General features: G+C 39.8%; 1 protein-coding gene across 1 annotated transcript in view; it reads right to left on the bottom strand.

Moving 5' to 3' along the window:
* Positions 1-11,592, bottom strand: part of znhit6 (zinc finger HIT-type containing 6) — a 40,157-nt gene extending 28,565 nt beyond the window's left edge. The window contains exons 1-5 of the mRNA XM_079588964.1: positions 11,372-11,592; positions 10,892-10,957; positions 8,239-8,345; positions 8,053-8,141; positions 5,654-5,757 (exon numbers count right to left, since the gene is read on the bottom strand). Of these exons, the coding sequence (XP_079445090.1) occupies positions 5,654-5,757; positions 8,053-8,141; positions 8,239-8,345; positions 10,892-10,957; positions 11,372-11,448 (443 nt within the window). The 5' untranslated portion in view covers positions 11,449-11,592. The remainder of the gene's footprint in view (positions 1-5,653; positions 5,758-8,052; positions 8,142-8,238; positions 8,346-10,891; positions 10,958-11,371) is intronic.
* Between the last annotated feature and the right edge of the window lie 5,741 nt (positions 11,593-17,333).

The following is a 17,333-nucleotide window of genomic DNA, read 5'->3' as shown; positions in this document are numbered from 1 at the left end:
TGATGCGCTCATCTGTGGACATTTCCGAATGCCTTTCTGTTAAAAGCGGGCTTTCCACACAAACAAACGTGCATGTGTCATTAGTATGAGAAAAAAAAATTGGACTTTAACTCTCGGGTCGAGCTCGGACATAAATATCGCATAAATAAAGATCACCACATACACGGCACGCTCGCTTTAGCCCAGCCTCTCTCTAGCTAGCGTCACGGCCAATATTGGTTCGAGAGTATTTTATTTAGTGGAGAGAACTTTGCAGCCGTATTTTATTTCTTCTTTTTTTTTTTATATATATCTTTTTTTTTTATTAGCCTAACGTTATATTTGATAAAAAAAGTGTAAACAAATTGTTCAAAAAAAGTTTATAGTAAACAACCAGCAGTTTAATGTTTTGCATTTCTTTCCCTTACTGTACCGAAAATGAACCGAACCGTGACTTTAAAACCGAGGTACGTACCGAACCGTAAATACATAATTATTTTACACAGTACACACACACATATATGATGTAAACAAAAACTTTTATTCTGCAAACGATTAGTTGTGATTAATCGTTATGCAGCCCTAGATGCATCGCATCCAAAATAAAAGTTTGTGTTTACATAATATATGTGTGTGTATTGTGTATAATTATTTTGTATATATAAACACACACACATGCATGTATACATTTAAGATATTTAGAACAGGAGAGAGGCCGCACTATGCATAAATAGTCTTTTTATTTGCACAAACGCGTTTCGGCGCGTGCCTTCTTCAGTGTGCAAAAAACACTTTTATGCACACTGAAGAAGGCACGCGCCGAAACGCGTTTGTGCAAATAAAAAGACTATTTATGCATAGTGCGGCCTCTCTCCTGTTCTAAATATTCCAATTATTCAGGCCAGCACTCTTAAAGTTTACTTTAATCACTGAGTGAAGCCCGCTCCTATTCCCATTTACTTTTTGCATATATTTAAGAAAAATTTGTTATTTATATATAAAATAGTTCTATTTATATACAATATAAAAATATATATTCAGTATATAAATGCAAATATTTCTCAAATATATACATGCATGTGTATACTAAATAATTATACACAATACACACATATATTATGTAAACACAAACTTTTTTTTTTGGATGCGATTAATCGCGATTTAAATGTTCTGTGGCTACTTCTGTTACATTGGACATTTAAATCACAGAAAACCCAAAATGTCACAGAAATACTTCACAATATACTAGTTTAAAAACACTTGACGCCGCTTAGATGCCAAACTTTGTTTCGTGCTTTATTAAACCGGATCCACAAGCTCGTTGCCAGACAGACCGACACATTTTTTTTTTTACTTTACTCCAAGAAGCTGACAGCCAATCAGATTGCCTGATCAAAAAAGTCAGAAAGCTTGCCTCTTGTCCCTAAAGAGCTACATTAAAATTACTAGCAAAATTGGATGAGGCATCCGAACTATAAAGTCAATATTGCGATTCAAAACTTCAGCACGATAATACAACATGAACTTGACGTGTTTTTCCAGTCAGGATTCATGTTTCTCGTCACAGTTGAAAGGCCAAGAGTCACTAATGATTGAATGTTTTTACTAGGGATGTTAATAATTTGCTGTTTATTTGCCTTTAATAATTTAACCGTTCATGAACCGTAATTACACAAGTAAACAACAATAAAACTAAACCAAAAAGACTGTTGCAGTCCTAGTTAAAAGGTAAAATAAAATAAAACACACACTTCATTCACTGATCAGGCTTTAGGCACCGCTAAATATAATGGCAATAAATATATTTTGATGACAATACTGATACTTAACTTCTAATTTGCCCACAAAATAATGCTTTTTGTTTTTTATCAACACAGTACAGAGTGCTAATACCTTTGACATTCCTAATTAGTATGCTAATTGTACACTTAGCCAATCATAGTATCCCTGGAACTCACTCGGCCAATCACAAGACTCTCTGCCACAGACTCAGCCAATCACTAATTCCCTTGCTGAGCACAGCCAATCACAAGCACCCCAGCGACAGCATCAGCCAATCACCAGTGTCCACTCCACTTCCATATATGGGAGGAGGTGATGTCATGAAGGGAGGTGTGTTCCGTAGATGATCTCTTGTCTTCAATGACATTAATTACGCTTATTAAAGAACAGAACAGAGAGTAATGATGTACGGTCCAGCCTGACAGACTGTTCTGCCAGCTCTCTGCCGTCACACTGAAAGCACACATTAAATAACAGAATCCCATTGAGCAGCAGCAGAACCGGTCAGGATGGGACCGTCACAACATTTATCAAGAGCCACGTCCATCAGAGGAGACAAACCCCTCAACATCACTGCATTTACCAAGAGCGCCACCATGTGGTTCAATGCAGAACTACAGGCGACTGTGGGAAAGCATGTTTTTGACATAATTGCACATGGAGCGGTTTCACAAAACATTCTTAAGAATAAAACTGCTATTTTCTAACATATCTTAAGAATTTTCTAATATTTTCTCTTAGGATTTTTCTAAAGACAAAACTTAATTTTAATTCCTGAAAATAAAGTTTTTTTCAAAATCATCATAAATAACTTTGTAAACCTCCAACTTCCCAAAGGTAAGATGTTTAATTAATTTATTGGGTTGTTTTAAATACTAAGCATTACAACACTGACACTAATGTTTGTTAAAACCATCATTTAAAATACACGTCACGTTAGAAAACATGTCGCTGAGCGCTGATTAAAATAATGCATGCTTATTATTCGGGATGCACCGATATGAAAATTTTGGCCGATACCAATAACCGATAATTCTTTATATTTGAAAGCCAATAACCGACACATTGGACAATTTTAAATCCAAAGTTGTATATCATTTTTGAGAGCCTGATTACAAAAACAAAAGTTTCACGATTAAAAGCCACGTCTCAAGCACACAATTATAATGTTCTCATTATGATTTTATGTAGCCGATATTAACTTAACTGTATTTTCCTTTTTTGAAGTGATTCCAATCATATTTTAAACGATTCCAACCCATCATGTTGTGCGCATCTGAAGACTCTCAGCTGAAGGAAATAATACATTATTTATCGGCCACATTTTCTTATCGGGCCGATAACGATGACATAAAAAAAATGTGCATATATCGGCCGATACCGATATGGAGGCCGATAATGATATGGTGGCTGATACCGATATGGAGGCCGATAATGATATGGTGGCTGATACCGATATGGTGGCTGATACTGATATGATGGCCGATACCGGTATGGATATGGTGCCCGATACCGATATGATGGCCAATACCGGTATGATGGCCGATACCGGTATGATGGCCAATACCGGTATGGATATGATGGCCGATACCGATATGATGGCCAATACCGGTATGGATATGATGGCCGATACCGATATGATGGCCGATACCGGTATGATGGCCGATACCGATATGATGGCCAATACCGGTATGGATATGATGGCCGATACCGATATGATGGCCGATACCGATATGATGGCCGATACCGATATGATGGCCGATACCGATATGATGGCCAATACCGGTATGGATATGATGGCCAATACCGGTATGGATATGATGGCCGATACCGATATGATGGCCGATACCGATATGATGGCCGATACCGATATGATGGCCGATACCGATATGATGGCCAATACCGGTATGGATATGATGGCCAATACCGGTATGGATATGATGGCCGATACCGATATGATGGCCGATACCGATATGATGGCCGATACCGATATGATGGCCGATACCGATATGATGGCCGATACCGATATGATGGCCGATACCGGTATGGATATGGTGCCCGATACCGATATGGTGGCCGATACCGATATGGTGGCCGATACCGGTATGGGTATGGTGGCCGATACCGATATGGTGGCCGATACCGATATGGATATGGTGGCCGATACCGGTATGGGTATGGTGGCCGATACCGATATGGAGCCCGATACCGATATGGAGCCCGATACCGATGTGGATACGGTGGCGATACCGATGTGGATACGGTGGCCGATACCGATATGGATACGGTGGCGATACCGATGTGGATACGGTGGCCGATACCGATATGATGGCCGATACCGATATGGAGCCCGATACCGATATGGAGCCCGATACCGATGTGGATACGGTGGCGATACCGATGTGGATACGGTGGCGATACCGATGTGGATACGGTCGCCGATACCGATGTGGATAAGGTGGCCGATACCGATATGATGGCCGCTACCGATGTGGATACGGTGGCCGATACCGATATGATGGCCGCTACCGATGTGGATACGGTGGCCGATACCGATATGATGGCCGCTACCGATGTGGATACGGTGGCCGATACCGGTATGATGGCCGCTACCAATGTGGATACGGTGGCCGATACCGATATGGTGGCCGATACCGATATGATGGCCGCTACCGATGTGGATACGGTGGCCGATACCGATGTGGATACGGTGGCCGATACCGATGTGGATACGGTGGCCGATACCGATGTGGATACGGTGGCCGATACCGATGTGGATACGGTGGCCGATTCCGATGTGGATACGGTGGCCGATTCCGATGTGGATACGGTGGCCGATACCGATGTGGATACGGTGGCCGCTACCGATGTGGATACGGTGGCCGATACCGATATGATGGCCGATACCGATATGGAGCCCGATACCGATATGGAGCCCGATACCGATGTGGATACGGTGGCGATACCGATGTGGATACGGTGGCGATACCGATGTGGATACGGTGGCGATACCGATGTGGATACGGTGGCGATACCGATGTGGATACGGTCGCCGATACCGATGTGGATACGGTCGCCGATACCGATGTGGATAAGGTGGCCGATACCGATATGATGGCCGCTACCGATGTGGATACGGTGGCCGATACCGATATGATGGCCGCTACCGATGTGGATACGGTGGCCGATACCGATATGATGGCCGCTACCGATGTGGATACGGTGGCCGATACCGGTATGATGGCCGCTACCGATGTGGATACGGTGGCCGATACCGATATGATGGCCGCTACCGATGTGGATACGGTGGCCGATACCGATATGATGGCCGCTACCGATGTGGATACGGTGGCCGATACCGATGTGGATACGGTGGCCGATACCGATGTGGATACGGTGGCCGATACCGATGTGGATACGGTGGCCGATACCGATGTGGATACGGTGGCCGCTACCGATATGGTGGCCGATACCGATATGATGGCCGCTACCGATGTGGATACGGTGGCCGATTCCGATGTGGATACGGTGGCCGCTACCGATGTGGATACGGTGGCCGCTACCGATGTGGATACGGTGGCCGATACCGATATGATGGCCGCTACCGATGTGGATACGGTGGCCGATACCGATGTGGGTATGGCGGCCGATATCGATACCGATACAGATATGGTGGCCGATATGGATATGGTGGCCGATATGGATATGGTGGCCGTTACCGATATGGTGGCCGATATGGTGGCCGATATATTACATCCATACAATGAATCCATACTATAATGTGTACCTTGAAATGCAATGTCGCTTTCGGATAAATGTCACTGCCAAATGCATAAATGTACAATCATTTAACGATAAAGCTTTTCAGCACAAATTAATCCCAGAGACTTACACTCTTCTGAAGACGGTTCTGTTCTCCCGATGTTTGCTGAACATTTTGGGCAGGAACTTCAGGGTGACTTTGGCTGCTCTGGCTCTCCTGATCATCCACATGCCCTTAAAAGAGGAAGAAAACGTGAGTTCCCTTCTGAAGTGTATTCACGTCGCATCTCGCTGTTGAAGTCCTTGAGTTATATGTCCTCAGCTTTTTTGTCTTCAGGAGCCGCTTTGTCTGTGTGAAGATATTGTTAGTCATTGCTATAGTTGTTTTTGGCTGCCTGTTTTAATTTTAGTTTTAGTCTAGTCTTTGTGTCAAGCTGTCATTTTAGTTTTTATTAGTTTTAGTCACATTCATACTCTTTTTAGTCTAGTCTAGTTTTAGTCGACGAAAAGTCTGAGCATTTTAGTCTAGTTTTAGTCGACGAAAACTAATGACATTTAGTCTAATTTTAGTCAATGAAAACAGTATTTTAGTCTCTTTTTAGTAATGCAATGCAGTTCTATTTAACCCATTTAATACTCGACTTGGCATTTTTTAAAATATATTTCTGTGTTTATTTGGCCGTTTAGGCGCGCAACCGAAGACAGGCTACTATGCATGTGCATGTTGCGCTTGAAGCGCGCGCAGCTTCCTATCCTATCAGTAGAATTCAGTTCTCTTTCGCGACTTATCGGGCTTTTAATATTTATTTTCAATATAAAAAGCACATCCTGCTATTTTCTTTCTCATTCATTCATGTTTTGTTATTAATAACATTCAACAGTATGTATCGTAAACTGAGCTGCGACAAGTTATAGGACTGTCTCTGCGGCAAAAGTGAAAGTAGACTATTACCAGCGGTTGAAATGTTTCGAAGTGTCTCTTTGCACAGCAAAGCACCCGTTTCAATAAAATGATATATTAAAGTTTATATAGCCTACTTTTACATTTTCGCCGCTGTTCTAAAAGTTTTTTTTTGCCATTACCTTAAGCAAGCTGCAGCTGCTCGAATCCCAGTGCAAGGAGACTAACATTTGTCTCGTTTTGGTCAATGAAAATGAGGAGACATTTTAGCATAGTTTTTATTTTGTAAACAACTTTTAGTCTCGTTTTTATTCGTCAACAATATTGCATTATACATTTAGTTATAGTCATCGTCACATGACCAGCATTTACGTCTCGTCTCGTTTTCGTCACGTGATAAAGGTTTGTTGACGACGATATTTAGTCATAATTTTCGTTGACGAAAGCAACACTAGTCATTGCTTGCCAAAATGGTGCCGGACAGTGGTGTAAAGCTAAGCGGGAAATGATGATGGGCAGTCCGCAAAAGCAACTCCCACCCCAACTATTAGTTGGGGTTTGAAATAGGGATTCACTCTCCTATCGATGGGTTCTGTTTTCAATAGGCCTCTTAGTATGATCCGTGTACATGAAACAGAGGTAAGCTAGTAAGAGCTGCGCGTGTAAACCTCTCTCCACTAGCCTCGTGATGAGGCACACTAGCGATTAACGCTAGAGATTGTGTCCTAAATACATGCAACAAAATGCCTCTTTTCCATGTTAATCAGAGTTTTTGTCCTAGCCAGCCGCAACGATTCTATTTTAGAAACTGTTTCTATTTTTCTGCAACGTCGCGCTGGAACAACAAACACAAAGTGTGGCGATGATAATCTCAGGCACTGTTTATGTGCTTTATTTAATGTTAAAAGCGTGTCATGTGACTTTGAATATCATTTAGTGCTCCAGCTTTTGACCTCAGATCTTGAAATGAAACAAAATGGAAACAAGAACGTTCAAACTGTGAAGAAACAAGTGTATTATTTGACAAAGATTGTTTTAGTAACTCAGTAGCCTGTGTGTTTGAATAATGTTTAAATGGTATAATATTTGTGAATTTGATCATGTACTTATCCATTTTCTTGCGAGTGCCTTCCGGATTACTCTCTGGTGCCGTGCACTCGCCGCGAGACTCCGCCCACACGCTGTTCTGATTGGCTGTGCACTCGCCGCGAGACTCCGCCCACACACTGTTCTGATTGGCTGTGCACTCGCCACGACAGTCTGCCCACACGCTGTTCTGATTGGCTGTGCACTCGCCACGAGACTCCGCCCACACACTGTTCTGATTGGCTGTGCACTCGGCGCTAGACTCCGCCCACACGCTGTTCTGATTGGCTTTGCACTCGCCGCGATACTCCGCCCACACGCTGTTCTGATTGGCTGTGGGTTTTGATTGATTTTTACGCATCTCGCAGTCGCGTCTAGTGATTAGTCGCGTCTAATCTTATCGCATCGCGTCTGGTTAGGACACAGTGTTAGCGTCCTTGTTAGCGCCCGGCTCCTATGCCGCAGACACAGGTTCGAATCCCGCATGGAGCGGGTTTAGTAGGACCGGTTACATGTGGTGCCGTGACCCGGATAGTACTCACCTCCTTCGGGTGTCGGCGGCTGCCGAGCAGGACGGCGTCTCTGTTGGACTGTTGACTCAGTCGAGCGGTGTCCTCCAGAAACCTGTAATCTACATGAGCGGACCGTTATCTCAACAATAACTCATCACTGATTGATTAAGCTGTTTAACTATCAGAGTTTCTGTAAAGACGGCTACAGATACTCACCGTTGAGCAGGTTGATTTCATTAAATTCGGCGAGAGGGACAAACGTGGTCTTGTCCCGGACACCGCAGCATCCCGACTCCATCTTGTGCTGCTTGACACAAGCCAAACTGCACAGAGAACAGAAACACAACTCACAACAGCACACACAAACATTTATGAATAAACAAACAACACAAAATACACACTTATGGCCCGGGTGTACTTTATTTCTTCTCATGAACAGAAATGCGGGCGGCTGAAGAATACTTTGGGCTTTAAAGGGGACAGTTGACATGTTTTATTGTTATATTTGTTTATATTTATGTTTTTATGTTATATTTCTGCAATTTTATATATAAACTTACTTAATATGTATTTTACGTTACCATGACATTGTGGGTGTGGGTGTGTGAGTTTGTGTGCGTGTGTTTGAGAGTGAGTGTTTGAGAGTGAGTGAGTGTGTGTGTTTGAGAGTGAGTGAGTGTGTGTGTGTGTGTGTTTGAGAGTGAGTGAGTGTGTGTGTGTGTGTTTGAGAGTGAGTGAGTGAGTGTGTGTGTGTTTGAGAGTGAGTGAGTGTGTGTGTGTGTGTTTGAGAGTGAGTGAGTGTGTGTGTGTGTGTTTGAGAGTGAGTGAGTTTGAGAGTGTGTGAGTGAGTGTGTGTGTTTGAGAGTGAGTGAGTTTGAGAGTGTGTGTGTGTTTGAGAGTGAGTGAGTGTGTGTGTGTGTGTGTTTGAGAGTGAGTGAGTTTGAGAGTGTGTGAGTGAGTGTGTGTGTTTGAGAGTGAGTGAGTTTGAGAGTGAGTGAGTGAGTATGTGATTGATTGAGTGAGTGAGTGAGTGTTTGAGAGTGTGTGTGTGTTTGAGAGTGAGTGAGTGTGTGTGTTTGAGAGTGAGTGAGTGTGTGTGTTTGAGAGTGAGTGAGTGTGTGTGTTTGAGAGTGAGTGAGTGTGTGTGTTTGAGAGTGAGTGAGTGTGTGTGTTTGAGAGTGAGTGAGTGTGTGTGTTTGAGAGTGAGTGAGTGTGTGTGTTTGAGAGTGAGTGAGTGTTTGAGAGTGAGTGAGTGTGTGTGTTTGAGAGTGAGTGAGTGTGTGTGTTTGAGAGTGAGTGAGTGTGTGTGTTTGAGAGTGAGTGAGTGTGTGTGTTTGAGAGTGAGTGAGTGTGTGTTTTGGAGAGTGAGTGAGTGTGTGTGTTTGAGAGTGAGTGAGTGTGTGTGTTTGAGAGTGAGTGAGTTTGAGAGTGTGTGAGTGAGTGTGTGTGAGTTTGAGAGTGTGTGAGTGTGTGTGTGTGTTTGAGAGTGAGTGAGTGAGTGAGTGTGTGTGTTTGAGAGTGAGTGAGTGAGTGAGTGTGTGTGTTTGAGAGTGAGTGAGTGAGTGAGTGTGTGTGTTTGAGAGTGAGTGAGTGAGTGAGTGAGTGTGTGTGTTTGAGAGTGAGTGAGTGTGTGTGTTTGAGAGTGAGTGAGTTTGAGAGTGTGTGAGTGAGTGTGTGTGTGTGAGTGTGTGTGTGTGTTTGAGAGTGAGTGAGTGAGTGAGTGAGTGAGTGTGTGTGTGTTTGAGAGTGAGTGAGTGTGTGTGTGTGTTTGAGAGTGAGTGAGTGTGTGTGTTTGAGAGTGAGTGAGTGTGTGTGTTTGAGAGTGAGTGAGTGTGTGTGTTTGAGAGTGAGTGAGTGTGTGTGTTTGAGAGTGAGTGAGTGTGTGTGTGTTTGAGAGTGAGTGAGTGTGTGTGTTTGAGAGTGAGTGAGTGTGTGTGTTTGAGAGTGAGTGAGTGTGTGTGTTTGAGAGTGAGTGAGTGTGTGTGTGTTTGAGAGTGAGTGAGTGTGTGTGTTTGAGAGTGAGTGAGTGTGTGTGTTTGAGAGTGAGTGAGTTTGAGAGTGTGTGAGTGAGTGTGTGTGTGTTTGAGAGTGAGTGAGTGTGTGTGTGTGTTTGAGAGTGTGTGAGTGAGTGTGTGTGAGTTTGAGAGTGTGTGAGTGAGTGTGTGTGAGTTTGAGAGTGTGTGAGTGAGTGTGTGTGTTTGAGAGTGAGTGAGTGAGTGTGTGAGTGAGTGTGTGTGTTTGAGAGTGAGTGAGTGTGTGTGTTTGAGAGTGAGTGAGTGAGTGAGTGTGTGTGTTTGAGAGTGAGTGAGTGTGTGTTTGAGAGTGAGTGAGTGTGTGTGTTTGAGAGTGAGTGAGTGTGTGTGTGTTTGAGAGTGAGTGAGTGTGTGTGTTTGAGAGTGAGTGAGTGTGTGTGTTTGAGAGTGAGTGAGTGTGTGTGTTTGAGAGTGAGTGAGTGAGTGAGTGAGTGAGTGAGTGAGTGAGTGAGTGAGTGTGTGTGTGTGTTTGAGAGTGAGTGAGTTTGAGAGTGAGTGAGTGAGTGTGTGTGTTTGAGAGTGAGTGAGTGTGTGTGTTTGAGAGTGAGTGAGTGTGTGTGTTTGAGAGTGAGTGAGTTTGAGAGTGAGTGAGTGAGTGTGTGTGTTTGAGAGTGAGTGAGTGTGTGTGTTTGAGAGTGAGTGAGTGTGTGTGTTTGAGAGTGAGTGAGTGTGTGTGTTTGAGAGTGAGTGAGTTTGAGAGTGTGTGAGTGAGTGTGTGTGTGTTTGAGAGTGAGTGAGTGAGTATGTGATTGATTGAGTGAGTGTTTGAGAGTGTGTGTGTGTGTGTGTGTGTGTGTGTGTGTGTGTGTGTGTGTGTGTGTGTGTGTGTGTCTCACCTGCAGGTGTGTTTCTTGCAGCTGGGACATCTGTATTTGGCCTCTTCAGTCTCACAAACATCACAACTTAAGAAGTCCAGACACAAACACAAGAGGATATTATCCTAAACGTTTGCTCTACTTTTTTATTATAAATTAATGTAGTTTATATTTAAAATAGCGATCAATCAATATGGGTTTTAAATGTCAGACGATCGACATACGAATGCTGATATAAACGTAATACAATAGTGTGACTAAAGCAATTGAGTTAAAACACGTAACGACAGTTTGTTGTTGCTGTTGTAAAACCATGGTACGTTAAATTTACTATGGTACTGATCTTATGTTTAACAGATGTTTTAGCCAAATTTAACAGTAGACAAGCAAATATATACGACAATACCAGCAGAAACACTAACGTACACAGATGTAAACAGAGAAACACAATCACTATGATTTACTCTACATATTTACACTGTTTGCACTGAAGAAACTGACCTCGACAAAGCAATCTTGCGCTTAACTCCTCTCCGGTCATCTTCTGCTTCACTGTTGTTGTCCATGACAGGCAACATATTCACCACATCAACACAGATTTAACATGGACTCATGAATGTTATGCTATCTAACCAAAACACTGAACACGTGCTGCACGCTCCACACACGCGACTGCCGTATTCCGTGCTCACTTTACGACAGTTTACGACAGTTGGAGCGCCGAGCTGAAACTTTTTTTTTTTTTTTTTACTTTATTAAATCATTTCAAATAACAAACAGGCATTAACATATTATCATTGTTAAACACATTAACATTAAGACCAAGCAGCATACCTTAAAAAACATGATAATACGTCAAGCTGAAACTGAGCTAGTACAACATTTCATGTAGGCTATGTATAAAATTGCATAACAATTAATTCTGAAAACATTTTATATTTAAGCAAAATGTCCTGCACATTAAGCTAACTACACATTTAAAATGTATAATTAAAAACATTAATAAAAACTACATAGAACACAAAAAAATAGCATTTTCTGCATATCCACACGCTCTCTCAACTTTACCATGAAATATTATTAAAATCCTTCAGAAATCGTATTTTTTTTTTTTTTTTTTGCATTGATGTGTGACTTTATATCCAATCTATGCTATCAAAAAAGAAAAAAAATATTTTATCTAATATTATAGATACAATACGCATTTTATTCGTGTCCACTCAGTCCTGTTACCCTTTCTGACTTGGAATAAACTTGGAATATTCAACAAGACACATTTTCAACAGGAAGTTGCATCATCTGTGTAATGTTTGTCACTACTGTCCGGATCTTCTGAAGGAAATGGGAAGACCACAAGTAAGTCCTCTCATTTTAATTTCTGTATATTTGATGAAATTGTAAATATGACTGAAAAGGTCAATCTTATTGACTTAAATTATCTAGTTACCTAAAATATTTCTTAGATTTTATTTGTTTTATTTTTACACTGTTTGGTCCATCATTTATACAATTGTTTAATAAATTAAATTATTTTTTAAAAATTATAAACTTGAGGCTTCGGTCTTCTTTAAAATGAAAAAAATGGCTTTGTGTTTTTTTATTAAAATACACCTTGCCTTAATATATAGCTTTTGTTTTTTGTCACAAATGTCAATTATTTTAAAATAAACACTTTCTTGTGGGGAAAACAAAGGAATTAATTGACATGCTTTTAAACATTTTTTTTAAATGGCACACGAGTTTCGGTAACAGGACTGAGAAAACATGCATCCATCAGAAACCTTGTAAAAAATGAAATAAAGTTGCCTGAGATTGACCAATACATATATTGAATAGTTAAATATGTATAGTATTAGATTCAGAGTTGAAAAAATAAAGTTTCATTTTGAAGAGTTACAACAAGCAAATGTCACCCATTCGGGTGGACTGGCTTTATACTCTCATACAAATTAATTTTATAGTGTTACACTGGAAATGGCCGTGTAACGTTGAGTCCATGAAACATGTGTTTAAAAAAACAAAAAAACATTGTCAACTAAACTATAACCAGTAAACTAAATATGCTAGTAAACTTATGTATCTCTATCTCTTTATACAGTGATTATGTATAATATATATATATATATATATATATATATATATATATATATATATATATATATATATATATATATATATATATATATATATATATATATATATACATACCGGTATATATATATAATGATTGGATGACTGTATGATATACATTTGTATGATTATATAAATATTGTATATTATATAATATAAATACTGTATGACATATATGTAAAAGGGCACATATTTTCCCTTATTAAAGTAATAAAATATTCCACATATCCATATTAATATATATTATTAGTGTAAGTTACATATTCAGACAGAAAAAGGGCAATTTCAGTCATAGAAATAAAAAAAATAATCCATGAGAACATTGTGATTAAATCATACATTTTATTTAATGTCAAAATATTAAATATTTACATTTTTCGTCTTTGTTTTGTTTCTGTAGGCACATTTAGTGACAGTTTCGATACTGTAATCATAAGTTAACAGGTGTTACACTTCCTGTGTGTGATCACGTGATCTGAATCTGGCCAATCGCAGCTGCCAGAACACAACATATACTCCCTATTTGTGTTTATATACAAATACAAATTTGACATAAATAAGATTTCGAACTAAATGGTAAGTGACCAGATAGATCTCTGAGAGATATCATAATTTATTGGAGTACAGTATTTTTTGGAGAAATAAAAAGATAGCATAAATAAACAAACATATAATGTCCAAATATACATAAGGGAAAAATAAAAAATGACTAACTCTTTGCTAACGCTGAATACTGCAGCACCATGGAGACGTCGACGACCCTGACATGTGTCCTAACCAGACGCGACACGTCTTACAGAGAGGCTCCGCCCACAAGCTCTTCTGATTGGCTGTGATTTTAGATTGATTTGGTTGTGAGTGCAGTGCGCTTGTAGAGAGACTCCTCCCACACACTCTTCTGATTGGCTGTAATTTTGGATTGATTTGATTGTGAGTGAAGTGCGCTTGTAGAGAGACTCCGCCCACACACTCTTCTGATTGGCTGTAATTTTGGATTGATTTGGTTGTGAGTGAAGTGCGCTTGTAGAGAGACTCCGCCCACACACTCTTCTGATTGGCTGTAATTTTGGATTGATTTGATTGTGAGTGAAGTGCGCTTGTAGAGAGACTCCGCCCACACACTCTTCTGATTGGCTGTAATTTTGGATTGATTTGATTGTGAGTGAAGTGCGCTTGTAGAGAGACTCCGCCCACACACTCTTCTGATTGGCTGTAATTTTGGATTGATTTGGTTGTGAGTGAAGTGTGTTTGCAGAGAGACTCCGCCCACACACTCTTCTGATTGGCTGTAATTTTGGATTGATTTGGTTGTGAGTGCAGTGCGCTTGTAGAGAGACTCCTCCCACACACTCTTCTGATTGGCTGTAATTTTGGATTGATTTGATTGTGAGTGAAGTGCGCTTGTAGAGAGACTCCTCCCACACACTCTTCTGATTGGCTGTAATTTTGGATTGATTTGATTGTGAGTGAAGTGCGCTTGTAGAGAGACTCCGCCCACACACTCTTCTGATTGGCTGTAATTTTGGATTGATTTGATTGTGAGTGAAGTGCGCTTGTAGAGAGACTCCGCCCACACACTCTTCTGATTGGCTGTGATTTTGGATTGATTTGGTTGTGAGTGCAGTGTGTTTGCAGAGAGACTCCTCCCACACACTCTTCTGATTGGCTGTAATTTTGGATTGATTTGGTTGTGAGTGAAGTGTGTTTGCAGACAGACTCCGTCCACACACTCTTCTGATTGGCTGTGATTTTGGATTGATTTGGTTGTGAGTGCAGTGTGTTTGCAGAGAGACTCCGTCCACACACTCTTCTGATTGGCTGTGATTTTGGATTGATTTGGTTGTGAGTCCAGTGCGCTTGCAGACTCCGCCCACACTCTCTCCTGATTGGCCGATATTTTTGATTGATTTTGTAATATCTCTTAGTTGTGTCTCTAGAATCGCCTCACATCTGGTTAGGACCTTAGAATGTCACGAATATACGTTTTTGTAAAGCATGGAAATTCACATATTTGAAATATGAAAAATTATTTCAAATAACCATTTGCTGACAAAAACCATCAAGTATCCTCATTATTGTTTTCATCAGTCTGATACTGCGGCGTCTCTTTAAGGGTCATGAACGACGTTCTCCTTAACGTATAAAGTATATTAAGCCAAAGTATAACATAACTTATCAACACACTGTTCATATAAATTAGGTTTGTTCTGATCGCAAAAGTACAACAGAAGAAGCCGGCACAAACAAACACCGTACGGCCAGAAACACACTGTACACAAATACACAGATACCAATGATTGATTGATGAACACACGTCACATTGTGTTTCTGTGGCGCCACATTGTGTTTCTGTGGCGCTCAAAGTGATTCCTTCAAATGTCACTGTCTGTAGCTATTTCTCCGTCTAAAGCTGCAAAACAATAGCTATACTTCCATCCAACGACGTTTAATGCGCATTTTGTGATATCGCATAAAAAAACACTGGATGGAAACGCAAAAATACACATAAATTCTAGTTCAAAATTTATTTATTTTAATTTGATAAACTGTGGAAACACATTTTCATAATAAATCCCTGGATGTCCCTCAGCGCCAGCTGTGATTGGATAACTGGAGTAACCAGCGGACCAATGGCATCTCTTTAAACAATTGATATCTCTTAACTGACAATTCTTTAGTCAAAATTACATGATATAAAGTCAGAATTACATGATATAAAGTCAGAATTACATGATATAAAGTCAGAATTACATGATATAAAGTTAGAATTGCGAAATATAAAGTCAGAATTACATGATATAAAGTTAGAATTGTGAAATATATAGTCAGAATTGCGAGATATAAAGTCAGAATTGCGAGATATAAAGTTAGAATTGCGAAATATAAAGTCAGAATTGTGAGATATAAAGTCAGAATTGTGAGATATAAAGTCAGAATTGTGAGATATAAAGTCAGAATTGCGAGATATAAAGGCAGAATTGTGAGATATAAAGTCAGAATTGCGAGATATAAAGTCAGAATTGCGAGATATAAAGTCAGAATTGTGAGATATAAAGTCGGAATTGCGAGATATAAAGTCAGAATTGTGAGATATAAAGTCAGAATTGTGAGATATAAAGTCGGAATTGCGAGATATAAAGTCAGAATTGTGAGATATAAAGTCAGAATTGTGAGATATAAAGTCAGAATTGTGAGATATAAAGTCAGAATTGTGAGATATAAAGTCAGAATTGTGAGATATAAAGTCAGAATTGTGAGATATAAAGTCAGAATTGCGAGATATAAAGTCGGAATTGCGAGATATAAAGTCGGAATTGTGAGATATAAAGTCGGAATTGTGAGATATAAAGTCAGAATTGTGAGATATAAAGTCAGAATTGTGAGATATAAAGTCGGAATTGCGAGATATAAAGTCAGAATTGTGAGATATAAAGTCAGAATTGTGAGATATAAAGTCAGAATTGCGAGATATAAAATCAGAATTGCGAGATATAAAGTCGGAATTGTGAGATATAAAGTCGGAATTGTGAGATATAAAGTCAGAATTGTGAGATATAAAGTCAGAATTGTGAGATATAAAGTCAGAATTGTGAGATATAAAGTCAGAATTGTGAGATATAAAGTCAGAATTGTGAGATATAAAGTCAGAATTGTGAGATATAAAGTCAGAATTGTGAGATATAAAGTCAGAATTGCGAGATATAAAGTCGGAATTGCGAGATATAAAGTCGGAATTGTGAGATATAAAGTCGGAATTGTGAGATATAAAGTCAGAATTGTGAGATATAAAGTCAGAATTGTGAGATATAAAGTCGGAATTGCGAGATATAAAGTCAGAATTGTGAGATATAAAGTCAGAATTGTGAGATATAAAGTCAGAATTGCGAGATATAAAATCAGAATTGCGAGATATAAAGTCGGAATTGTGAGATATAAAGTCGGAATTGTGAGATATAAAGTCAGAATTGTGAGATATAAAGTCAGAATTGTGAGATATAAAGTCAGAATTGTGAGATATAAAGTCAGAATTGTGAGATATAAAGTCGGAATTGTGAGATATAAAGTCAGAATTGTGAGATATAAAGTCGGAATTGTGAGATATAAAGTCAGAATTGTGAGATATAAAGTCAGAATTGTGAGATATAAAGTCAGAATTGTGAGATATAAAGTCAGAATTGTGAGATATAAAGTCGGAATTGTGAGATATAAAGTCAGAATTGTGAGATATAAAGTCAGAATTGTGAGATATAAAGTCGGAATTGCGAGATATAAAGTCGGAATTGCGAGATATAAAGTCGGAATTGCGAGATATAAAGTCAGAATTTCGAGATAT

Source organism: Phoxinus phoxinus (assembly GCF_949152265.1).
Source record: "Phoxinus phoxinus genome assembly, chromosome: 18".
NCBI lineage: Eukaryota > Metazoa > Chordata > Actinopteri > Cypriniformes > Leuciscidae > Phoxinus > Phoxinus phoxinus.
Note: the sequence above shows the minus strand (reverse complement) of the source record. Positions and strands in the feature narration are given on the sequence as shown.